The following is a 26,367-nucleotide window of genomic DNA, read 5'->3' on the forward strand; positions in this document are numbered from 1 at the left end:
ATAAAATCCTCCACGCATGGAGTGGTCCATTACTATATAAAAGAAAAACTCTTAATAGGTTCACTGCTTCATGTTCCCTTCTGCCAGTGATCGTTTTCCTTAAACTCAGTATATTAAATGCTTTCTCAACTTACACTTGTGCCCTGAGGAAAGCTCCACTAAAAATAATTGTGTTTATAAACCTAGCGACAGATGTCGGGAATTTATCTCCTTACCATGGCAGGACACGCCTCCTCTATTCTCCAGATAGGGGATTAGCTGGGAAGAAGGAGGGACAGACATCGAGCTACAATGTTTTCTCACTATCGCCCTTAAGAGTTTCGGCTGAAACAAAGGAGCAGATACAGGAAAGGAAAGCAGCTCCGCCATTTGAGGCTTGGAGTTACGGTGCGGCGGGACAAGCGGGACACGACTCCGCACCGGAATGACCCGCCCGGGGAAGGCGCCGGCGCCGGCCCGCCCGTTACCCGCCCCCGCCGCGCCCCGCCTGGCCCGGCCCCGCACGCGCCTCAGACGGAAGCAGCCGCCCCCTTCCGGGAACCGGGCCTGGCCGTGCCGCCCCACCCCGCCCCGCTCCGCTCCGCCCCGCCCTGGCCGCCACTGCGCCTGCGCACCTCGGCGCCTGACAGCTCGCTCCGCCCGCGGGGGCGGGGCAGCGGGGCCGCACCAGGTGGCGACGCTGCGGCCCCTGCGGCGGCGCTCTCCGCCCCGCCCTGCCCCGCCCCGGCCGGGCCCGCCCCCGCCCTCCGCCCAGGGCCGCGCGCGCGCCGCCGGCCGTGCGCGCGGAGGCGGCGCCAGGGCCTCACCTCGCGCGCTCCGCCCCTCCCCGCGCGCTCCTCGGGCGGGCAGCGGTGCGCGCGTCGCCGGCACCACCGCCGCAGGTGAGATGGGGGCGCGCGGCCGGGCCGGGCCGGGCCGGGCCGGACCGGACCGGACCGGACCGGACCGGACCGGACCGGACCGGACCAGACCAGATCAGATCAGATCAGATCAGATCAGACCAGGCCAGGGTGAAGCTGCCGCCACCGCGGCCGCCGGGGCTGGGGCCGAGAGGAACGCAAGGACCCGGCTCCGCCCGCGTCGGGGGAGCTCTCCGGTGTGGGGGAAGCTGCCGTGCGGGCGGGGGCTTCCGGCGGCTCCGAGCCCGCCGCTCTGCGCCGCCCGGGAATTAGCGTCGGGGTGCGGCTGCTGCCTCGCCGTCCCCGGCTGGCGGTGTGCGCCTGGCGGCCCCACCCCGGGGTGTGGGGACGGGCGGGCGGCGCCCCGAACCTCCTGCAGGGGCCTGGTGGCCGCTCCCTGAAGGTTACGGGCGTCGACCTTGGCGACCTCCGGCCGCAGCCCGCCCGGGCGCGGGAACAGCGGGGAGGGGGCGGTGGGGCCGCGGCGGGGTCCGGCCGCCTGTTGCGACGGGGGCGGGTGCGGCTTCCCGGGGCTGCGGGGTGCCGCCCGTACCTGCGGAGGGCGGGACGCGGCCGTGGCCGCACCCCGAACAAAGGGGCCGCGCCCCGGGGCCGGCGGGGAAGGGGGTCGGAGCGCTCGCCCGGCGGGACCGGGCGGCGGCTGCGGCGGCGATTCCTGCCCCGGCCGGGTGCTGGAGACCCTGTGCGTCTGTGTGGGCGCTGCGGTTCCTAGGGTGAGTAAGAACCGGGCTTCTGTAACATTTAATAGCTGCCCGCTTTCATGTGCTGGGCTTTTCTGTAGTCACTGATTACTAGATCTTGTGTTTGCTTGTAACACAAGGGAGAAGTACGAAGTATGCTATTAAGTTCCCCAAATGAAAGAGTCTTTCGATGCTCACCTCTTTGGTTAGGTATGCGATTTGGTGTTTGCTTTTGGGTTTTTTTGAAATGGAAGTTAATAGCTTCAGCTCCTTCTCCTTAATTGAGTCTTATGAAAATGTTAAGTGGGCCATAGGTATCCCAAGACCCACCCGAAAAGTGATCTGTGTGTTTGTTTTGTAGCATCCCCAAACCGTCCTGGCAAGAAGACTGCCAAAATGTTTTTATTTCAGACTCAAAATGACCCTGATATTTTGTTTCATGCTTGCATTTCCAGTTCTTATTGGAAAGAGACTTGCATTCTGCACTGCAAAACATTACACTTCTATAAGTCTAAGCAATATGTTCCTCTGCTGGCATTTCAATTCACATACAGTTTTATGTTCAGATCTCTCCATAACCTATCAGTTGTTCTTTGTCTTTTCCACTGAAAGTTAAACTGAAAAGAGAGGAGCTCCTGAGAGAGGGGCTGCGCTGGGAGAAGATCCTGCTCTTCTGTTAGTTTTCAGGGTAATTAGTAGTGATTATACCTGGATTTTTAATTAAAAATCCACTTCTTTTTGGCTGATTTATTAATCTAATAGCATGTACCTCAACATTTAAGTCCTGGGAAACTGTGAGCATTCTTAATGGAGTGAAGAACAACTGTTTGATATGTCAGTCTCTGATGTAGATTTAAATCCTTCATTCTGTGCTTGCATGACAGTTTGTCAAACGTTTTTTGTGGAAGCCTCTAAATGGTGGAAATTTGAGAAATTGATAGTGCTAGTCATGTTTACCCTTTATTCTTTTCTGTAGAAATAGAAGAATATGACATAGTGTTGCACAAAAATATCAAAACAAGCCTTCAGTCCACTGCATGAGAGGTCAGCTGTGAGGTTAAATAAGTTGTGTTGCTGGACAGTGAGTGTACTACTCCACTATTGCAAATTCCTTGATCTCTGTCTTTCCTTCTTAGTGCTCTTTTGAATTTGAGTGAGGGAAAGATTACAGACATCCTAAGGTGAAGTATTTTGAGTTGAGTGTTCTTTGAGATTGTTGTAATAATGTTGTCTTTTTTTTTTGGACCTTAAGGAATCTTTAGCCATGAAAGTGAAAACTGGAATGTGTCCTAGCTGTGCATTAGTTGTAAACGCTGTCACCTGTGGTCGCGTACTCTTAGATAAATAACCCATAGAAATAGTAGGCTAGTGAGGGGAAGGGATGGGCTTGGGGAAGTGGGGCAGGGAGAGATGTGGCTGTGAGGATAAGGCAGTGCTGGATAAAGGTGACCAAGGAGGAGCAAAAGACTGTTAAATAAGTGTAGTTGCAGACCTTGCAGTGGTCCATATGTGTTCTGTATTCAGACTGACTTCTAGTTCCCATAAGAACAGTTGTGTTCTTAACCTCAGTTACTAAGTCATGCACTGACATCCTTGTATCTACTTTTTCTGAGGGATTATCCTGAAACAAAGGTGTTCCATCTAAGAAGTGGTTTTGCTCCTGTTAAATTTCAAGTGTATCTGATTTGGAAGATTTTGGAAGCAAAAGATGCTGCTATCTTAGAAACTGATATATGGTAGTCTCCGCTATCAAAGGATACTGTAGATACAGTGTCTTCTTATGTGAAAAGTTGTTTAGGCACTTCATTTCAGCCAACAACAGCATTTTTTTTGCTGCAGTTTTACAACTGAAGAAGAAATAATTATATGAGAAAAATCTTTTAATTTTGTGATTAGATTTGGTTGCTTTGCCGTCCTAGCAAGTAGTGTAGGATGTAGTAGTCTTGGGAATCAGTGGCTGATGTCTTCTAGACAGGGAACACCCCACCCCCTTGAAAGTGCTTATAGCCAGCTTCCACTAAACTTTTAATGGCTCCAAGCTATGGAAATTACTTTGCATCTAAATTGAAATCTGTTTTATGTGAACAAATAGTTTGGTAGGCTAGTGACAGCATTCTTGTGAACATATTGTAGGCTGCCTGCCTCAAACACATGATTACAGGACAACTGTGCTAAGCTTCCTTTCTACCTTAGGAAGAATTTATGTGAGGAACCAAGTAAATAGAACAGTTGGTATTATGTATGTCCACTAAATGTTCTGCAAAATATTTTGCGTTTTATAACTTGCTAAGTAGGGAAGAAACTGTTACATTTTATTATTCTGTTGCAGTACTTAACTTTTTATAACTATCCTGAGAGCTGATTTTATTTTTAAGGCTTACTGTCTGCAGAATGTGAAAATGGTCATAGTCATTGTGGATTTAAATAACTTAGAGTTGCTTTATAGCAAATGTACCTTGCAGACCAGGGGATTATTGAATCCTGTTTTGCTACTCGTCCTGTTTTCTTAAGTATTGTGAGTCAGACTCAGCACCTAAAGCCCAAGGATTTATCAGTGGTTACAGCTGCTTCTTGAATCCCTTTGGTAGTTGTGCAAACCATAATCATCAGGTTACGCTTATAAGTTAGAGCTTTAGGGACTCTTTACAGCAGAAAAAAAAATTCTGTAGTTCCCATAGAAAAAACAGTATGAGATTGAAAGGTAGGAATAAATTGGAAAGAAATGTAGTATAGATTAAGTAATGCTGCCTTAGAATGAACCAGTGAGAGAATTCATTGCCTTTGCCCAGAGGAGGGGCTTAGTATTTACTAGTCATATTTTGTTTGGGATTCAGTTTGTCTCTGTCAAAATTTCCAGCACCTTTGGGACAATAGATTGGCAACACTGAAGTGTCCAGGCTTTGCACAGAGGGGTAATAATGGAGAAAGGTGTGTTGAAGATGTTAAATGACATGGGCAGTTACTACAGAGAATTCAAAGTAAGCTATGCTGTAATCAGTTTGTAACGGAGAGGAGCCAAGAACGTAAAGAAGGTAGAACAAACAAGAGATGTGGAGTTGGTTGCATGGTAACTCTGCAGCTGTTACTTTAGTGGAATTGATGATGCTTATTTTGTGATGTTGGCTCCTTAGTTGAAGTAATTCTAATGTACATTGAATTCCTACCTGTAAAGTTCATGCATTGTATGTATGCATAATGCATTGTATTTTTCTCTATAGTAGTGTGTTTACATCATTTGATGCAAGAGTGTGGAAATGTCTGGTGCAGTGGCCAGAGGTTTCATTAAAAATTGGCATGTAAATATACTGTACCAGCAAACAAATATTTCTGCAAATTATGGAAAATGCTATTTATGAAGGTGCTTTGCACCTGTGCTTAGTAGGTAGTCAGTAGGGATCAGCCATGCATTCAGGCCTTGGTACCTGTTTCATTTTATGGTCTGAAACACTAATTTAATAGCTTTCTGTACTACTGTAAGACTTGATCTTTAACTCTCATCCTTGTTTCTGAGGGTCTGAGAATGCTGCACGTGTAGCACCTACATACAGGCAGCCAGAAATGTTTTTGTCAACATGAAATAGATTGCAGTGAACATGGAAGTCTTGCAAAAATGAAACATCTGTGAAGATAGTAAAAAGCCAACTATGTGTGGAACAGTCCATCTCTTTACTAGTACTCCCATTCAAGCCCATCAGGAGGTGTAGAGTAAAGGAGGTCTGTCATTTCAAGATGTAGCAGAGTAGTCCTGTTGGTGTAGCTGAGCATCCTGACAAGGCTTTTAACACGGAAGTAGTTAATACCAGCAACACTTTGCTCTCTGGGATTTATTTCAGATCTCAAAATAGAAGAAATTAAACAGACAGGAAAACATTGTTAATGTGCCAGACATTAACATCTGTGGGCATGCTATGTCAGTCACAAAACCCACACTTGATGGGTGAGGTCATGCAATGTGAGATGTTTGAGTAGATGGACCTAAAGGCCTTACTCAAAGCAACTCATCTTTGACCATCTGTCCCTGTTACCTTTGGAGATCAAAGTAAGCAAAATCAGTGAATCCAGTCACTGAATCCAAGTGACTGTTGTGTGAAAGAGCTATTTTGGGATGACACCTCTAAATCATATAGTTCTTGCACACTTAAACACCTGAATTAATTTTACCTATGTAGTGTAACATGCACATAAGCTTCATTCCAATCCTCAGAACACTCATATTTTAAGAAATAACGCTGCACACTCATGAGAACTGATTTTTGTAAGGTCAAAATTTGTAATGTCCAAAGTAAGAGTTCATTGCCATGCTTCAGTGACTGGTCAGTAGAGTCATGACTGGTAGCTTAGTGCACTTTATCACAACTTGAATTCTCTGATTTTTTAATAAATTAACATTTTTTAAGTTGTTACTGATTTGAAAATGAATGTGAAATTTATTTTACATTGATGTAGTTTACATATTGAAGTCAATGATACAGTACGGGCCTTTGAGTGTGATTTATTAAAGCATCTTTCTTTACTGGTCCAGATTGCATATTTTTTGTCTGCTGCTGATTAGACCTGATGGCTTTGAGGTTCCAGGCTTCATATTCAGTAGAAGTAAAGTATATAATAAATCAGGGAAACTTAACCTAGAAAGAAAGCACTCTATTCTGGAGTCCTTCTCTACACAGTCCAGTGTTGTCACTCAGAATTTAAAGAGCAGATGCATTAGACTAAATATCAGAAACTGCTTTCAGTTCAGCAAGTTTACCATCTAAAATGTTATTAAATGGTTAGTATTGTAAGGAAGAAAATATAGCTACAGATAGTATTCATCATTAATTCCAGGTGTTCCGGAACATCTCAGAGTACCCTGTAGGAAGAAACTCACTAATTTGAGATATGTGAATTGAATGGGAGTACTTGATTGTTTTTCCCTACTTAATGAAGACTGTGATAAGAAAAATAATGAAAAGTTAAGGTACTGATGAAGAACAAGAAGGCTGCTCATCTGAATTATTAATATGGTTTTCATCAGTACTCAATTTTTTTAGTGTGTAGTGTAACATGAAGGACTTTTAGAAAAACATAATGATAATAACTTGGATCTTAAGTCATAATTTAAACTTCTTATCCTTGTGCTTCTGATTTTCCGGGAAAATACTCAGTTTGGACCTATATATATTCCATATCTTAAATGCCTCTGTGCTTTGTTAAGAAATCCCATCGCAGGCATTGCCAACTGGTTTTTCTTGAGTTGAGAGCATGGGAAGTCATAATTTATAGGTTGATGATGTTGGAGAGGTCAGTAGCTGATTCACAAAATATTTTAGGAAGGCCTGTGTGTGTATACCCATGCAACTGTCTCCCTCTGGATCACTAATTTTGGCCATGTAGTTACTAGTTTACTGATGGGCTTAGAGTGACAATTACATTTAAAGATTGTATAGTGTAGCCACTCACAAGAATACTGGAATTTCTCGGCTCTTCTTTGCCCCAGAACCAGTGTGAGATATGAAATGTTTCGGTTTGGAATAATTCTGAAACCTTAGGAGGTCCTGATTTTTGAGAAACTTCACTGTCCTGCCTCTTTAATGTTGTTCATTGGATCTTAATGAGAAAGTTGTTTCTTTTTAGGTAACTTTGTTTAGTACATGTTGAACTTCAGTAGAAGAGCATCTTTTAATAAAAGTTATGTGAAAGTTAAGCTGTATCTGTTGTATTTGCTGTCTTGAGAAGTTTGAATTTTATAGCTCTTGCAGTCAAAGCAGATAGAGGAATGAAGTAAACTAACAAAAATATTCTCTGCAGGATGTATGAGTTAGAAGTGAGACAACATTTATAACAAGCAGAGTTTGTGATTTTCTTCAGATTGGAGTATTTTGAAGAGCATTGTAAAAGCAGCTTTAAGATCTAATGATCTTAAGAGTAGTTTGGAAAATTTTAGGAAAATAGTCTGTTATTTGAGGAGTGGAGTTATTGTAATCTTTCTAATAAGTTTTACTACAGTTTTAGGAGAGACGAGTGTTTTTACAGGTATGGGGAAAAATATGTTTCTCTGAGGGAAAACTGAAACAGAAACAATATTGTAGCCAAGTACTAGGATTTCTTTTAAGATAGTATGAACAGTGAAATACAATATGATAAAATATTGAAACCTAACCCAGTCAGAATGTCATAGATGGTCAGGGGTTTGAAGGAGATATTAAAACTGGAACGTAATTCCAGTTTTACTACAAACTAAGAGAAGTCATACTATCATCTATGAACAACAGGAATGGGTTTTAATAATGCTAAGTTTTCCAGACTTTATGCAGGACTCTGACTGCATAAGGTAAAAGAAATAAACCCCTCAAGGAGAAAAGCAGTAAAATTAGCTTCTGACTCTGTGGTGAACTGATGCTCATACAAGTACTGCCACTGAATTGAAAGCTTGCAAGTGACCAGCTGAAAAGAAGATGTTTTCATAAGTCAGAGGTAGTGAAGGTTTCTTAGGCCAGAGAAAACCATACAACATTGAAAAGGTATTAGATCACATACTTCTCACAAGAATTTGAAAGGCTGTGTGTACAAAAAGGAAAGCAGTTCACACTTGGTACTGTTTAACATTGCAACATGTGTTAAATTAGAATTAAATTAGTTAAATGTTGATAAAGATACTGGATTTTACTGTAGACAGACTTCTATAGTAGTTTTTCTGTGGAGAGACTGGCCTTTAAAATAAACTGAGTTTGACCACTGCTGGAATGGCTTTAGTTTTTGCATTCCATGTTAGGTCACTTGAGAGACTCACTTGAGACCCATCCACCTTAATGGTGCCTTTTCTGAGAGTCTTTGCCTTTGGAGGATGATTAAAAAACTAATTTTTAGGTTGTTTATCAGAAGTTTTTGATAGCTGCTTCGCTTGGTTCCCCAAATAGTCAGAAATTAATGTTATGCTTGCTCCTGTGTTATGAAATTGATCTATGATTTTAACATACGTTGCTTTGGAAAGAACTTCTTTTAGATAGCCTGTTCTGTTAAAACTTGGAACTTACACACTTACATTCTTGTAAAGTCATTTAACAGTTCCAAGTTACTTTGTGCATTGTAAGAGCTGTAAGAATTGAAACAGGAGCAAAAAGCAGTTTTTAAGTTTCTGAACATTCAGTTTGAAAATCCCTTCTGTGGTACTGCAAGAAAAGCATGTTCAGTATTTTAAGCAGGAAATTATGAAAACCACCTTGCACTGGCACTTGATGTGAAAATTGTTAAATTGTATTGAATATTAATAATTTCATATTATTTTAATGAACTGAATGCCCTCTGTTTCTAGCCATTGCAAATTCAGTGCCCATAGTATGTGAAATTGCCGTGAAAGTCTATCGTGTATCGTGATTGGCAAGCATATATTGAACTAAAAGACAATTCATTGCCCAACTGGGTCCTTTGGGTCTATTAGATTAACTCTATCAATTTGTCAAATCATATATCTAACAATTTTAGGATTAATAGCATCTAAAAATGGGGAGAGATTCACCTAACAGTGTTTCAGTTTTATGTGTGTTGTATTACTGTGCAATATCAGATCTATAACCACTTGTGTTCTTGAATCACCTATTCAAAAGGTTTTTGTGTATTTGCAAACCAGTCTCATTCAGTGAGTCGTGCCTATGAAATCATTTTTCTCTGAATAAAACAGAAAAATTATGATTTTAGGAGAGAAATTTGTACTGCATAGGATATAAACAGGAGACATAACTGGAACAAAATACGGCTGCAAAAGTAATGCTCTTGCAATAATACTACCAAAAAAAAACCAAACAACTTGTGCATTTCTAATTAGGTGGTAAAACAGATGGCAAAGTCATAAAATGAATGAAGTAAGTTATTTTGCTAAGTCAGATTTCACTAAAGAAATTTGCTGCAGCTGCATGGCTCCTTAGAGGAATAAAAGGAAAATTCTGAACTGCAAAATCCAACATGCTCATATTTCATTAGGTTCCATTTGGCTGGTGTATTGGTGCAGTCTGCCTGCGGGAGAGAGAATGCTTGCCTGTATTTGTGAAGAGGAGACGGAGAACTTGGTAGTACCTGCTTCTTGGTGTCTCTCGTTAATGCCCTGCCTTCAGTCCTATGCGCTTATACCATTTGTGCTGTGACCTTTGATGTAAACGTGCTTGTACCTGCTGCAGCACTCATTTCCTGCATCCTTCATTGTTAGAAGCTGTTTTATTAGCCTGAGATGTGAAGGATAATGTATTGCAGTATTCCTGCTCAGTTTTTGCTGAAACTTCATTCACCTAGGCACTGGCTTATGGAAGAAGGCAGTGCCTGCCTTGAAAATGCTTTATTTGAAAGCTTAGACCTTTTCTTTGTCAAAAATTTCATAGGAGTGTTACTCAAACAAGGCTCCTGTGTTTGTTCTGTCTGTACTAATACTTGAAAGAATTTAAGGGTGTTCATGTGAGTTTTCACCATGGTACTGTTATGACTGGCTAACAGGGAAAAGTAGTTGTTTGAGCAGGATAAATTCCCTGAGCTATCAGCATCAGAACTTGTCTTGGTGTGACAAGAGAAACCTGCAAAACAACAAGACTGCTTCTACCAGATCAAGTCTTAACCTATAGAAGGGGTGCTGTCTGCATCCCTTCTATAGATTCCATAAGATTGTTAGGTGCAGTCTGCCATGAGCCTAATGACTATTCTGCTTTGCAGATACCTTTTGTTTCTAGATTTCTCTGTCAAAAGTTAGCTTTCCTGCCTGTAGAGCAGTGAAACTGTCTGGGTGCAGTTTTACGTTGAGTCAATATGGATCTTGATTGTCATTCTTTCTGGCTGTAAAAATGACCATGCAAATATGTGCTGTTCCTAGAAAATGCACATCTGACATTCTGAACTTCTAAAGGAAGACTAGGGTTTTTAACAGTTAAAAAGATACTTGGGTTAGAGGAAAACCTGTATTTTTTCAAGAATGTCTTGGGAAGCTACCTTCAGACATTTCTCAAAGAATTTACTTCATCAAGCCAAGTCAACATGTTTACATTTAAATCTTCCTAAAATTTCTATAGTCTCTATCAAAGTGTAAATGTACAGGGGCAAAAAGGACGCACTAATGTGATTGAAATTGCTTTTGAAATATGATTGACCATAAACCCCTGAATTTTTGATACTGAATATGCTGTGGACAAGTTTTGAATGCAGTGCTCTTGAACAGCTTTTAGAAGTGCACTGCTGAAGCTCATGCTGCAAGCTCTGGCGTAGTGCCTTCAAGGGAACTCCATTCTTGTTGCTTTCTAGAACAGCTGGAAGCAGCAGCCCTGTACAAGTGTCAGTGAAGCCTAGCTTATCATTAATCAAAAGTTAGCTTCCAGATGGGCTTTTTTTTGCTTGAAACATAGGATAAAAATGGCTGTATCTTGTATATCTTAGGTGACACTAACTTAAATGTGTCCTTGAAATGTTTCACTGAGTTCTTATTGGAGCAGCACTAGTTAAGAACCTGAGCTGTTGATTCTCCATTACTAAAATTCATCCTTGTAGGCTGTATGTTGACTCTTTACATTTTGGAGGGAATGGGGGTTGGGAAGAGTGTCTTTGTTCTATATCAAATGCTTCTCCCATGAATGTAACTTGACTTTTGATTATGGATAACTGATGTGGGAGGCTCTTCCACAGATGTCCCCCTCATCTGTTTCAGCCTTTCATGGTAAAAAATCAGCTGTAGTACCTTAGTACCTGTTTGTCTGCCTTCCCTCTGAATCCAAAAAAGTCTGTGGATAGCTTTGACAGGCTAGTGGCCTGTAGTTGTAATTGTTCATTATTCTACTGTGTCTGCTGTGGCTGTTAATTCTCTCCTCATGGTGTATAGTCTTAAATCAATACAAAACACATGCCTTCTGTTAATATGCTAGATTACAGATCTTCATGTTTACAAATTTAATATGAAGGAAGACATGACCCTTACCCTTTGGGTTAAAGCACTTCAGCACTCAGAAAGCTAAGTGCTCTCAATGATTATAATAGACTGAGAGAAGGCACCAGCCGCGTACTGAACTTGTAGAAGCAGGAACAGTATTCTAGACTCTTATGTAAATGTGTATATTATCAAAATTATTTCACAGTGTAACTTTAGTCTGTTGAACTATGAAAGCACCTTTAACCTTGTGTTAACTTTGGTGGTGGGCTTGAGTTTGCTGCTCTTCCCACTCATCTTTGGATCAGTCCAGGTATGTGGATATGACAGTCTGGTCAGAGAAGGAGAAAGCTAGATAAGCTTTCCCATTAATTGGTCTGGGAAGCTTTAGGGAGCTGGAGAGAAAAAATTATAATCAAATGATAAACAATCTGCAGGTAGTGTTTTTAACAAGTCGTTTTTCTCATAAAGACGGTGTCTTCTTAATTAGCCAATCATGTGAAATGTGTTGATTAAATGACCAATCAGGTCCACCTGTAGCAAACCAGCGTATGAAAGAAGAGGTCTGAATAAATGCAGGGCTTCTAGCCTCTGAGCTTTCTGATCTGAGTCGCTGTCATCTATTCCCGATTCAATGGTGACACAGATAAACCATTGCAAGTACCTAGAATTCTTCCCAGTGTTTTGTAATAGCCATCACATAACTTGAAAAAAGTGAGAAGTCTTCAACAGGTGCTGGGTTATGGTTGAGGAGCCCTAGAACACTTGCATTGTTTTGCCACAATGTTTATAGGCTGGAAGTGCTGTAGTTTTGCTCTCCCTGTGCTCAGCTATGTGTTGTTCTGGGCTGTCTTTGGTACCAGAAGACTTGTTTAGGTAACGTATCTGTTCAAAAAACAGTATAGTTTTTGTCTAGAGCAATTTCTTAAGTGCTTTTTCACCTAATAGTTGCACCAGTGCTATTGGGAGAAAAGACATGGGAATATCAGACAGAGTGTTGCCGGTTCAGTTTAGATCAGCGTTGCAGATAGACACACTTGGGCTCAAGGGCTGTATGTTTTGTCAGCTGTTCATGTGGACAGTGATGTAGCTGCTTTGTTTTCTTTTCAGTACACTACAGGGTTTGAAATCTTAAGACTTTTATTTTGTTCTAGACTGTTTCTGTTGTTCAGTTTGTCAGGGTTTTCATGTGCTGCTCCATGTGGGTTTCAAGAAATTTCTTTATTTTTATGCAAGAAAAAATTTTATTTCTTTTTTCTTTATGCAAGAACTCATCTTGCAGGAAGCTGAAGAGGCCTTTTAGTAAGAAAATGCTGAAATGATTGCTTAAAGCATAGGAAATACATATCTGTTCTCACTTCAGAAAGTGCAGTCTAGTTCATGGCCATGCCCAGAAGTTGGCACTAAGGCCCTGTGGAGCCTCTGGGAGCCTCTTGCAAGTCTGTGAACTTGTTTCTTGTGTTTTAGTGACTTCTTGTTGGAGAAATTGCAATTCTTCTGATGATGTCTTAGGAGTCTAAAGCTGTGGGCATGTGGGAACTAGTATTCTTTATAACAACACAATGTAATTTATGGGATGGATGGGCCTCTGTTACTGGGTGAAGAGCTCACTCGTTGACTTTTCCAGTGTAAGTGCCTGGGTATTGTTATGATTTGAAGTACTTGTCTCAAGGAGCTGGGAAATTTGGGCCTTTTGCCTGAGGAAATTTGCTTCTGCTGAGAGATAAAACTGAAGTCAGTCTTCTGCCCTTTACTTTCGTTAGTATATGTGTAGTCAGTCACCATAGTAAATATGTTCTGTGGGTGTGGGAGGCATAAGCACCTGCTAAGGTGTGCCCTAGAAAGCTTTGGAAAGAAGGATTCTTACGAAACCTTGAATGCGATTTAGTTGCTTGTTAAACTCATGGGAAGCTTCAAATTTTAATTCCTAGTTCAACATGTTTATATCAAAGGATTATTTTCAGGACATAGGGAAATACTTGCTGTGAAAGTTTCTAACTTGTTATGAGGCTGAGTTTCAGGAGGCCTGTTTTGTTATCTAATGAGATTACTCATTACTAAGATAGGTTTGAACATTTGGATTCCTTCTTCTCTTTCTTGTCTACTACTTAAAGTTTGTAGTGGTTATTTAACATTTTAAATACTTGTTTTACCTGAATAAAATACTGATGTTACTTCCTGCTGGAGTTTGGATATTGTGCATTGAAACTGTAATAAAACACCATTAGACTTGATGACACAGCAATAATGGTGATCTAACTTTTAAAACTTCCTTATTCTCTAGTTCTTAAACCAGCTGGTATTGTGTTCCATCTCTGTCCTCACATATCCTATCAATCTCTGGGCCATGGGGTGTTTCTCCTGATCTGGTTTGAATGTTGTAATTGGAACCAGATGCTGGGAGGGTTAGATTCTGCTTGCCTGGAGTTGCTTCCCTCCTATTCCAGGAATGCTTTTGTTGCAGAAATATTGGAATCATTTGTGAGGAGTCTTCGAGATATTTGGCACTTAGTATGCTAGTGCTATTTTCAAACAATGCATTCTCAAGTATACTTTTGCTCTTATTAACCAAACTGGAACTATGGGACTCAATAAACAATTAAGTAACTGGTTGAATTTGTGATATGATATTTTCACAACAGATATATTGCTTCATGGTCCTTGGATGTGAAATATGTTGCCACTTTTCAAAATTCTTGTTCCTGTGCTTTTTCTTAGAAAATTGAATTTGGATTTTGTAGGTCACATAAGGCAACAGAGTTTTGATACACTTCGGGAAATTACAAAACTTTGGAGAATTTTTAAACTCACTTTAAAAAATAATTACCATAGATTTTCACTTCAGTGTGAAATAAGTTGTGGATTGTGTTTCTAGAGGTGATATATACTAAGTGTAAAGTGCAGAGTTGTGCAGGCATTAATTTCTTCAAGTAAAAAAAGTTATTCGTTTAGAGCAATATGAGTTTCCCCTGTAAAATTTTCTTTAATTATTCAATAAGTAATTGATAATTTTTGCCTCTCTGGAAATATTTTGGTCAAAGCATATTAAGTAGTTCTTAATATTGTGCAGGCAGCTCACATACTGCAGTTAAATTATTCCTGTTCCTTCAAATATATCAAGTTCTAGCTCCGTTAAACAGAGTAAAGGCGGGTGCAATAATGTATCAGCTAGCAGTTGTAATTGATGCTTGTTATATAAAGCAGTCTTCAGGGAAGAAAACTACTCATCTTGAAAGTGAGTGGGTAATGAGGTTAATATGACAGACTTTCAAATCTTTATGTAATCTTCTCTTAAAGAAAGGAAATTAACTAGGATTTAGTTTTGATGTATTAGTTTTATGTAGGCTATAAAATTGACAATAAAAAATTGTTTTGCAATTGATGAAAGGCACGACTATCTCTACTTATTAACTAGAACCAACTATGCTAACTGTACCAGCTATCTGTAAATACAAGCTATGTTTAACTAGACCCCTTCAAACAAATGTCTGCAGCAAATCAAAGTCCGCCTGTTAAGGACAACTGCATATTCACAAGGCCTGCACTCAGCTTTATGCATAGTAGTGAAAAAGATGCCAGCTGAACTTGTGCCTGTAATGATGTGACTTTGGTGTAATGCTTTTTTTTTTCCTGGTCCGTTCTCATTTACATTGCATTTACAGGATTCCGAGGAATTAAAATGAATGGAATAGCTTCTTGACTTCTTTTGGTCAACTTGTCTAAGACAATGAGACTGATCATATGCTCTGTTCTTTGTTACTTTTTGGCCTCTTGGCTAGTTTTGGGTACCTTTTGACAGAGATGTAGATATCTTGGATATGATTGTTTCTATAAATTTCTCCAGTATTTGGTGCTGGCTAAATATGGGGAATTCCGTACCCTGTAATCCACAGTGTGATGCACAGTGAAGGAAAGAAAGCAATATAAATTGGGTGTCTATTGCCCTTTTTGGACGGTATGCAGCTGTTCTGTTGGCCAATTTTTTGCTCTCCTTTAGTGTATGAACCTTGGGATTATTGTACTGGGGAGGGATGTAAAGGACAAATGGAATGGGTATGTAAGGAAACATGCTTTGATTGGTTTGGAGCAAGTTATTCTGTAAGAAAAAGCCAACTGAAGAATAGGACAGCTTAAGAAGAGTCATCTCAGTTGAGTGAGGGATAAAATCCATAAGGTGTTTTTGCACATAAGTATATTTTTGTCTCCATTTATTTGGCTGAAATTGTAAATAGGAGGACAAAATAAAGACTAACAGAGACCAAGGATTCCTGCTTTTTGGTTTTTTTTTTCTTTCCTAATTTGTATTTGCAAAAATTTTGCCCTGAAAATATTGTCCCTGGAGATCAAAACTGCTGTTTGAGCTGGCACCTGATTATCTCTCTTACTCTTCTGTAGCTGGAGGTAACCATTCTGTGTTTGAAGACTTTTTGCAGAAGTTAAGATGATACTGTGTCTAAGTTGTGTTACACTATCCAGCTTTCTCCTCTAGTGGATGGAGCTGCATGTTGTGTTTAAATCCATGGGGGACTAAAGGTAACATTGTAATTTTTGTGCAGAGGACCGGTGCTGGCTGTAATGTATAAAAGTTTCCGAGAAGTATTGATACAGGTAGAAGCCAATCACTCAAGACAAGCAACAGCTTTACAACTCTAGGTGGAAGTTCCTTGATGATCTTAACAATGTAAAAATAACTTTAAAAGTTCTTTTGCTACCTACTCTTCTTTCCTTTGATCAGATTTCTAGACTGTTGGACAAGACACTGTCTTATCCAATATCACTGATGCTAGCATGAATTATAATTCCTACCCCTGCAGTTCTTAGTTAATTGAATTGGTTGCTAGCCTGACTCAAAAAAAAAATCCTAGCTCCAATTGGAAGACTGCCATTAAATGGAGCACAGAATCATGGGTGTGTTTATCTGCAAGCAGGCAATAAAACAGCTGTAGGAGCTTTGAGAACTGCTTACTTTGAGCAGTCAGAGATTCATTTGTTTGTGTCTTTTATCTGCTCAAATATGTTGGAAAAGGGCAGCTTCCTAGGAGTTTATCTGCAGCAGAGGTGAGGACTGATCCATAGCCTGGGGCTTAGACAATTTCTGGCCCTTCTGAATGAAGACACTACAGTACATTGCTGAGCCAGTTAAGCTTTTGCTTCCATTCCAACTTATTGAACCACATAAAGAACTGTTTAAGAATAAACTTTTGTATATGTTACTATCTGAATTGATGTGCTGGGATTTCCAATGGGTGTGGTAAAAAACTGACTTGTATAAATGGATTATATAGCTGCTGACAACACAGTTCTTGGCTCTTTGTGAACATCTTTCTTCTGTAGGTGACGTAGGGTTTGACTGTAGGATAATCCTGTGTTTATCTTCTGACCTGCAAGTAATTTTGCACTTATTAAGCAAAATTAAGCAATGCCATGGTATGCTTATTAAGGAAGTATGCTTTTTCGAGCATCATACAGCAGGGTTCTTGCCATAGTCTCTCTCTTTTATCATAATTATAAAGTAGGACAGTTCAATAACTAGATATGACCCAAATTAATACTTCTTATGAAAATAAGTTAGGCTACATAAATTACGGGCAGAAAGACTTTACATAAAACTTCATCTCAGGTGCTTTACTGTTAAAATTGGAATCTAGGTTCTTCTTTGTTTTTCAAAGCACACTGAAACAGGTAGAATTGTGCCAATAGCTTAGAACTTATCACTTTCAAGGTCTTTCTTCTCTCAGGCACAATATTTGCTCTGAAGCTGTCTCTTCGGGTTAAGTGTTATTTGCACAGTATTGTAATGTACTTGCATTGTTTGTAACTTATTTCTCTCTCTTTCTGCGTTGTCTACTACTCAGCAGACAACACGGAAGTTTTTGCCAGCATTATATCGTTATTGGCTTGTGAAGAACTTGGGAGTAAACTGACATCCCTGAGCCAGTCTCCTACTCCAAAAGGTGGCATAGTGTTTATGACAAGCTTATCTTGAAGATTTCAAGTCTGTGGTAGTGTGAAGTTTTCCTATTTTCAGTATCTTAAGGGAATGTTGTTTACTGACAATTATTTGTCAGGATCAAATTGGAAATGGAAATGTTTGGGGTTTTTTGTGGGTCAGCTGCTGCAGAGAGTACAAAAAGTGGCAACTTGTACTCTCTGGGACACTACTTGTTAAATTGTAAGTTGAAGTAAAATATGGAATTTCACATTGCTCAATCTACTTAAAGACTGGAGATTAATTTACAACAAATATTACAGTGAAATATTGCCACTGTGCATTTAAATCTTTTTCAAACTGTAGTATTGTTAGCCCAAACTCACCTGAGTGAGGTCCTGCTGGGTTCATTTGGACTTGTTCCAGTATTGGAGTACTTACAGAAGAATCGTCTATTTTCATGCTTAGTAAGCTTAGAGTAGGTCACATCCAGGTGGATATTGTAATCTAACATTTACAAACTGAGTTGTTGTTAGTTGATAGTGGAATTCAGATTAATTTTCTTTCTTACTTGTCTGACATACATACTAAGAAGCATGATTTTCAGGATGTGTTTTTCCTTTTAAGAGAAAAGTGCACAAAGAAAAACAATGTAGTAGGTTGAAAACGTGACTTGGAACTATTTTCGTGTTCTTGTACTCCCTCTTGAGTAAAAAGAAAGAAATGGTTCTTTTAAAGCCAAAACAGAAATTTTTGCTGTTTTCCATCTCCTTTTAAAAAGAACTTGTAGCATGATATTAGTTGTATTTCTCTGCTATATCTCTGTACTGAGTATAGCACCTTACTTATGCTTATTTTGCTTAGATAATCCTTCCAGGGAAAATAATTTGACTTACTTTTCAGTTGCATTTTCAGAATTCTTTGACAGTAGAATGGGTAGCTGTGCTGATGGGATCTCAAGAGTTTTGCACATAGTTTGGATTTAGCTTGGTAGGCAGATAAGCCCCACTGCTTGCTCTCTCCCCCTGCCACTGGTGGGAGGAGGGAGGGAATTGAAAGGATAAAAGTTAGAAAACTTGTGGGTTGAAATAAGCATAACTTAATAAATAATTTTTAAAAAGGAAAACAAACCCAAGAAAGGTTATTAAAAGAAAATTTACTCACTGCTAGCTGACCAACGCCCAGCAGTTCCTGAGCAATGGCAGTGCTGACAAACTTCAAACCTCTCTGACAACTTTTATTGCTAGGCTGTGGCATGGTGATATCCCTTTGGTCAGGTGGTCCAGCCGTAGCTGTCCTAGCTGCTTGCTCATCCCCAGTCTGCTTGTTGGCATGGCAGTGTGAGAACCTTGATGGCATGTATTTATTTTACTTCCATGAAGGATTGGCTTCATCTCTGATGAAGCTTTAGTCATGGTGCTTTTATACTACCTGCATCACTGCTGAGAAAGCCTTAGTGCATGGCCTCAACTAGGGTTTTTGATACAATATAATAATACATTAGGGTTTATAATACAATATATAGGGTTTATGGTATATATAAATATATATATATACACTATTATAGGGTTTATAATACAATACAGTAGGGTTTTTGATAGAAAACTGGGGTTTTTGAAGAAAGCTGTCATGCTTCACATTCTGATGGTTTAACCTGCACAGAAGGGTAATTCATTATGCAGTAGGATGTAATTTTAGTGTGACATTTTTAAATAACCATGATGGCTAAAGGTAACAAGGTAATCATGATAAGTTACTGTGCTGCGTTATTATCTGGTAGTTATATAACTGAGCCACGTGAATGTGCTTTTTTTTGAGTTTTTAATTAAAATATGAAAGTTACATTAGGTTTTCAATTGCTACCATAAATCTTCCTTGTATTTATATATGTAATGTAGATGTCATTGTCTCTTTTGGAGTTCAGACCTTGTTTTGATCTGAAGTCTCTGGATGAGAGCACATTCGGTCACTGTAGAGGGACTTCCCTATGTTTTAAGACCTGTGCAAGCATTCACAGTTTTATTACTATTGAGATAGGTAGAGAATGAAACAAAAGTGTGGGGAAAATAGAGATCCACTAAAACTATAGTATGCATTATTTTTTTTTTAAGTTAATGGAATTGCTACTTTTTGTGCTTGTGTTATTCACATACATTAAACTATGTGAATTAGCTGTCATAGAGCCCCTTGGTGTTGGTGAGATGCAGAGATTTGTGTTTAAATAAGCAATCACAGGACTGAGACAACTACTTCAAATATACCAAATAATTACATTTGTAGGCAAGTTAAATCTTTCCACTGTCTAAACTAGATTGTTATTTTGGTTTCTAATTTACTGAAACTGGGTATTTTTAGATCTTAAGTTTGCTTGCTTTTCCTGTAAAAGTACTCTAGCTAATCCTTGCTGCTGTGTCTTAGTGCTTGCCATTTAAACTGGAAATCCCTTCAAAAGTCTGTTTCCTTCCCCTCCAGCTGTCATATCATGTTTTCTTATTATGGTGTTGACTCACTGTGGCTTCCTTTTTCAGTTCTTGTAGTAAATTATCAAGAATTCTTGACACCTACTGTACCACTAAAAGAAAATACTACATACTAAAATGCTGCTTCCAAATGGTGAAGGATTTCTTTGCTTAATTAAAAAAAAAAAATATGAGCTCAATATAACTTGTGGAATGGTTTCCAGTGAAAGAGCAAGTAGCTTTCACTAAAGCAGAACTGAAATTAAGTCATTAAATATGTAGGAATTTGAAAAAAAATCCAATTAGTCAGTTCATGTGGGAGAAGGAAAAGAAAAGTAACGAAGAAATATTTTTCTTCTAGATTTTTCCATTTGATACCTGTGAATTTTCTGCAATCCAAAGATGGCAGCAAATAAACCTAAAGGACAGAATTCGTTGGCTTTGCACAAAGTCATCATGGTGGGAAGTGGTGGTGTAGGAAAATCTGCTTTAACACTACAGTTTATGTATGATGAGGTAAGAGTCTGCCATAGAAATTGTCTCAGGAGGTACCTGCTACATAATGTTGTTTAAGTTACATTTGTAGAATTATTTTCTGAAAGGGTCTAAATGTACGTGATGTGGTATGAAATTCAGCAGTTAAGTGTGACAAAAACATGTTTTGAGATTACTGATTTGCTCTCTAAAGGTACCTGTGAAGGTAAAATTTGGCATTTTTCAGACTTCTCAGCTGTTAAATACTCTGTCATATTACTGGAATATTTTTGCATTGATCACTAGACTTAGAACTTGGTTATTATAGCTCAAAGCTTCTTCACTTAGTTGAGTTGCATGACATCTGAAACAGTTTCTTCCATGTTTTTTGTGCTGGTGTTGAGGACAGGAAAGAAAATCAGTTTCTCTTTTCCTTTTTTTTCCAGAGGAAGTCATCCCTTTTAATAAAAAGTCAGAAGCTAAGCATTCAATGTACTTTAAAAGTAGATACTAAATTTATCTAAAGTCAAGATTACGTGATTTCATAATGGAACACAGACAGATGTTGTGCTTGAACCAGAAGAAGTTTGGGTAGTGCGCACACTGATGTTTTGAAATTACCTCTACATTTTCTTGTAATGGCTGAGGAAAGCAAAAACCTAAAAGCTGTTTTGGGCTGATGAAGAGTCTGCTTTAACTACGAGTTGCTTGAGTACTTCACAGGGCCTAAATGCACAATGCTTAGTAATTAGTTACAGTTCCCATTTCATGTTTGCTATATCCAGATGCACAAACAGAAGCAATTGTTTTGTAGAGGTATGATTTTACATCGTGAAGGGGTTTTTTTTTCTAGTTTGTTGAAGACTATGAGCCCACCAAAGCAGATAGCTACAGGAAAAAGGTGGTTCTGGATGGGGAAGAAGTCCAAATTGATATATTGGATACAGCAGGGCAGGAGGACTATGCTGCAATTAGAGACAACTACTTCCGAAGTGGAGAAGGTTTTCTTTGCGTCTTCTCTATTACAGAGCTGGAATCCTTTGCAGCAACTGCAGACTTCAGGTGAGTTACAAGGCAAGATAATCATTCTAATTACATTGAGATGATTGAAAGTGATTTTTTTGTGTGTGTGTTTTGTAATTTCCTTTTGGTGGTCCAGACTTGATTGCAGCTCTTACTGTTGTCACATAATGTTTTGAACAGATGCCTAGCCAGGCCTTTGCTATCTGTAGAACTTCAGATGTCTTAGCTGCTGTGTTTTGGAATACCAGAAAGGCTATTGCCACAGAATAGATACACAGCAACATTCAGAACATAGCTGCCTCACCATGGTCTCAACCACAGACTGCATCATATTAAAACTCTTAACGATAGTTATAGAATATTATACAGGTAGGAGTATATTGCAGGTGTTTCATTTCAGTTGAGAGAGAAAACATTTAAATAACTCATTATTGTATTTTTTAAAAAGACAAAAAGATAATAGAAAAAAAAGACAAAAGATAATAGAAAACAGTTTTACTAGTTCAAAGTGTAGTGAAATAGGAAATGTTTAAAATAGGAAATATTTAAAATAAAATTAAGGAACCAAATATAAAAAGGAGTTATCTGGATCCCATTGAAATTAGTCTTCTTAGAGATGCTGTCACAGTTCAACTTAATTAGCATTAAGTAGCAGCATATGTTTAATATCTAAGGGACGAGGAAGAGGTATGGAGAGAGGAGAAAGTAAATTTTTCATCTTCTGGTGTTTTTAATTTATTTGTGTTTCTATATATCTGTATTTCTATATTTTGAGAGAGCGAAGAGCAGATCTTTTTTGTTTGCAGGCTTATGCTGAGTACTGTCAGTTATGGAGGACAGTTTAGTACAGTTCAGTTCCCCTAGAGTGCAAAATAACATATTCAGCTCTGTTTAAAATCATGCCAATGCTTCAAAGTATATAATCTTTGGCCTTAGAAAATGACAATACTGCAATGACAATAGTTTTAAATACTTGAAAATTTGTTTGTTAAAATTTGGGCTTGCTTTGAGTAGAATTGTTCTGGCTCTCATAGTGTGGATTTTTTTTAAGTTGTCAATTTCAAACTGGCACATCATTAATTAGATATTTCTTATCTAGCCTTCAGAAGGGGCTCAAAGGACAATATGAATATCATCATCTGAATTGCTGTTAGGTTAACTTTGTACATTTTTGTAAAAATGTAAAAGTTTGTTTGGCATCTGTGGTGGTCTATCCCAGGTACCCGCCAAAGCCCCTCTATATCTTCCATGCTCAGCTGGACAGGGAAGAGAAAATACAATGAAAAAGGCTGATGAGTTTAGGACAGGAAGAGTTCACTTACTTATTGCCATCACAGGTAAAAGAGACACCACTTGGGGAAAGGAATTGAATTTATTGCCAATCAAAACCAGAGCAGAAGAATGAGAAGCAAAACTAGCCTTAAAAATGCCTTCCACTCCACCCCTCCCTCCATGCTGGGGTTTATCTTCTCCTTCCCAGTGGCACAGAGAGACAGGAAATGGAGGTTACGATCAGTTCATCACACATTGTTCCCGCTGTTGCATCTTCCCCAGGGAGAGGAGTCCTTCTCCTGCTCCAGTGGGGAGTCTCTCCCGTGGGAGACAATTCTCCATCAACTTTTCCACTGTGAGTCCTTCCCACAAGCTGCAGCTCACTAACTGCTCTAGCATGGGTCCTTTTCTATGGGCTGTAGTACTTCAGGAACAGACTGCTCCAATATAGGACCCCCACAATTCCTGCCAGTAAACCTACTTTGGCATGGATCCCTCTCTCCAGGGACCCACAGATCCTTGCCAGGAGCATACCCCAGCATGGGTGTCCTCCATGGACTGCAGAGGAATCCCACCTCTTATGCCTGGAGCACTTCCTCCCCCTTCTCACTGAGCTTAGTATCTATATAGTTGTTCGTCTCACATATTCTTGCTCCTTTCCTCTCTGAGTGCAATTGTACCTGTGCAGTATTACTTTTAAATAACTTATTACAGAGGTGTTACTACCTACCATTGGCTTGGCCTTGGCCAGCAGTGAGTTGGTCCCAGAGCCAGCTGGCATTGGCTCTGCCAGTAATGGACATTGGGGAAGCTTCTCACAGAAGCCACATGTATAGACTTATCACTAACAAAACCTTGTCACACTAAGCCAGTATAGGATTGCCTGGATAACTAGTGTTGAAAGTTACTAGTTTTTACCAGAAGTCTTACTTACACAGGTACTGCCATGATGCGCTGAGTTTTCATCTGGCCACCTTCCTGATCCCCTGGCTATTCAAATTACTTTTGGATAGCTGCAGAATCTGTTAAAACATTTGCACTGGTATTTGTGTGGAAGAGGAGAAATGTCGCTTTTTAATTATACCTCATGCATAAATGTGGTGCCACAGTCTGCCTCAAGTGCACAGTTTAAAAAAAAAAATTATGGACTATCTGCAGTTTCCTAGCTCTGTGAGTAGGCTTCCTCCACAAGACTGCATGCTATTCAGAGCTTTTTGTAATGTGGGCATCCTGCCGTATACCAAATCTTTAGAATATTGATTACTTAGCTGTCTTCAACTTCTCTCCCTTCAACTTTAAATTTGGTCTCACCTCAGCCATCAAAAGATATTTATTTCTCTGTGTTTTTTGTCAGTCTTTCAGGAATTGCTCTATGATAAAGGGCTACATTTCACAACTAACTTTATACTCCTTTTTTCATAGACAAAATACAGAATATTCTTCTTCTGAGACAACTCTTCTTCCTGATAGTATTAATGCATTTTCAATTAGAAGAAAACTTTCATTATTTTTTAAGTGTTTAAGATTTGAGTACCAAACCATTTGTGGTATTGAGTTTTATTTATAAACCTGTCATCTTAGCAGTTAAAACAGTATCAGGGTCTGTCATTAAAAATCTGATGTATATACAGCTTGTGTCTGTACACAGGTATGTATTTAAATGAAGATCTCTGGAGAAACTGAATATAATTGACTTGAGAAAGATTCCTGAAAGGAAGAGATTTTTCTCTTGGCGTCCTATGGACCATTTCATCAGCTTTAAAATGGCACATTTTGTTAGGAAAGAATCAGCTGTTAATCTGAAGCTTGGATAGCTTAAAAATGACCATCAAAAACAGTAATGTAATGGTAGATGCTCGCAAATAACACTGTTAATGGAAATGAATTATTATAAATTCTCACCTAAACCAGTCCTGTTCTATTTTTTTCATTTTTTACTGACGCAACTGCTTCCTTTTTCAAGGACTAGCTGTCTGTCTCTGTCTTCATTCTGTAAAATGTCACAATGAGGTTTAACACTTTCCTGTTATGTAAACTACATAATAGGAATAAGTGGCTTTTCACTGTAAGATGTGAAAGTATTTACTCTGAGTTCTTCTTTATGTGTTCTAAGAATGGTACTCTATGCAAAGCTTAATTTTCTTTTCTTTTTTTTTTTCCTTCTTCTCCAGGGAGCAAATCTTAAGAGTAAAAGAAGATGAGAATGTTCCTTTTTTGCTAGTTGGTAATAAATCAGATTTGGAAGATAAAAGGCAAGTTTCTGTAGAGGAAGCAAAAAACAGAGCTGATCAGTGGAATGTTAATTATGTGGAAACTTCTGCAAAAACACGAGCTAATGTTGACAAGGTAATAACTGGCCTCTTAAACAATCTGTTCATCAGTTTTTATTTTATCCCTCTTTTTCATGGATCATACTCCTTATGTTCTTAATTTTAGCAGTAATTTTGTGGAATTTTAATCAAATACTTTTCTTTCTTAGCTTGCCAGGAGTGCATGACTAGGTGACTCCTTGTAGAACAGTGAAAATGTTAGGTGTAACACATTTATCCCATTCTAAACTGCAAGGAATCATTATTATCCAAAACATGATATTAGACCTTATAGAATTTTCTTGGGTCAGCTCTTTTGGCCTAGACTTCATACTGCATTTTCTGTAACTAGAGGAGAGTCTGCTTCTGAACAGTGAAGAATACTTCCTGATCCTCATTATAAAAGCAAATAAGGGGGAGGGATTTGAGCCTTCCCTACCCTCATTGAACCATCTACCTCTTTGTATGTTGTTTTGATGAAGACTGGATGAACCCCAAAAGCTATGAAAAGCCCAAAAATGCCTCATGAGTTTTCAGAGATAAAACCTGGTTCAGAACCTCATAAGTTAAAGAGAATGCTTTTCTTCAACAAAAGAGAATGCTGCTTAGTTCTAAGTGCTTCAGCAAGAACGTAAGGTCTTGCAATTCAGAATAACTGTCAGCCTTGCAGACTGTAAGAGTCACAGTTGTGTGGCAAAAGAAATAAGTAGGTTTAATGCAATGTGCCAGCCTTTCAGAGCTGTTGACAAAGTTAATCCCACCTTGAATCACAGGTTTGTGCTGGAAGGAATCTTAAAGATCATCTAGTTCCAACTGCCCTGCCATGGGCAGGGATACCAACCATTTGATCAGGTTACTCAGGGCCCCATCCAACCAGGCCTTGAACAATTCCAGAGTTAGGGCATCCACAACTTCTCTGGTCAACTTTTTCCAGTGCCTCACTGGCCTCACAGTAAAGAATTTTTTTACAAATTATGATTTAAATCTCTCCCCTTTTAGTTCAAAATTGTTCCCGCAAGGGTCTTACCACAAGCTGCCCACATAAAAAGATGCTTTCTTGTCTTTTTTATACACCTTCTTTAAGAACTGAAAAGCTGCAGTAAGGTCTCCCTGGAGCATTCTCTTCTTCAGTATGAACAACACCAGCTTTCTTAGCTTGTCTTCATAGCAGAGCTGCTCCAGCCCACTGAGCATCTTTGTGGCCTGCTCTGGACCCACTCCAACAGGTCCATGATTTTCTTGTGCTGAGGACCCCAGACCTTGGGCACAGCCCTGCAGGTGGGGTCTCATGAGAGAGTAGAAGGGGACAATCACCTACCTTGACCTGTTGGCCAATCCTCTTTTGCTGCAGCCCAGGATACCACTGGCCTGCTGGGCTGTGAGTGCACATTGCCAGGTCATGACCAGGTTTTTATTCACGAAAGGCCACA

The 26,367-nt window shown here is 39.5% G+C and overlaps 1 protein-coding gene across 3 annotated transcripts in view; it reads left to right on the forward strand.

Moving 5' to 3' along the window:
- Positions 1-784: 784 nt before the first annotated feature.
- Positions 785-26,367, forward strand: part of RALA (RAS like proto-oncogene A) — a 30,408-nt gene continuing 4,825 nt past the window's right edge. Inside the window, exons 1-4 of one of the 3 annotated variants that reach the window (XM_030969466.1) lie at positions 785-881; positions 20,221-20,375; positions 21,187-21,395; positions 24,800-24,974. In XM_030969466.1, the coding sequence (XP_030825326.1) occupies positions 20,262-20,375; positions 21,187-21,395; positions 24,800-24,974 (498 nt within the window). In that variant the 5' untranslated portion in view covers positions 785-881; positions 20,221-20,261. Of the gene's footprint in view, positions 882-1,523; positions 1,634-13,230; positions 17,426-20,220; positions 20,376-21,186; positions 21,396-24,799; positions 24,975-26,367 lie in introns of those variants that run through there. The other 2 variants (XM_030969473.1, XM_030969477.1) reach the window with 2 other exon arrangements.

Source organism: Camarhynchus parvulus, chromosome 2, assembly GCF_901933205.1.
Source record: "Camarhynchus parvulus chromosome 2, STF_HiC, whole genome shotgun sequence".
Lineage (NCBI taxonomy): Eukaryota > Metazoa > Chordata > Aves > Passeriformes > Thraupidae > Camarhynchus > Camarhynchus parvulus.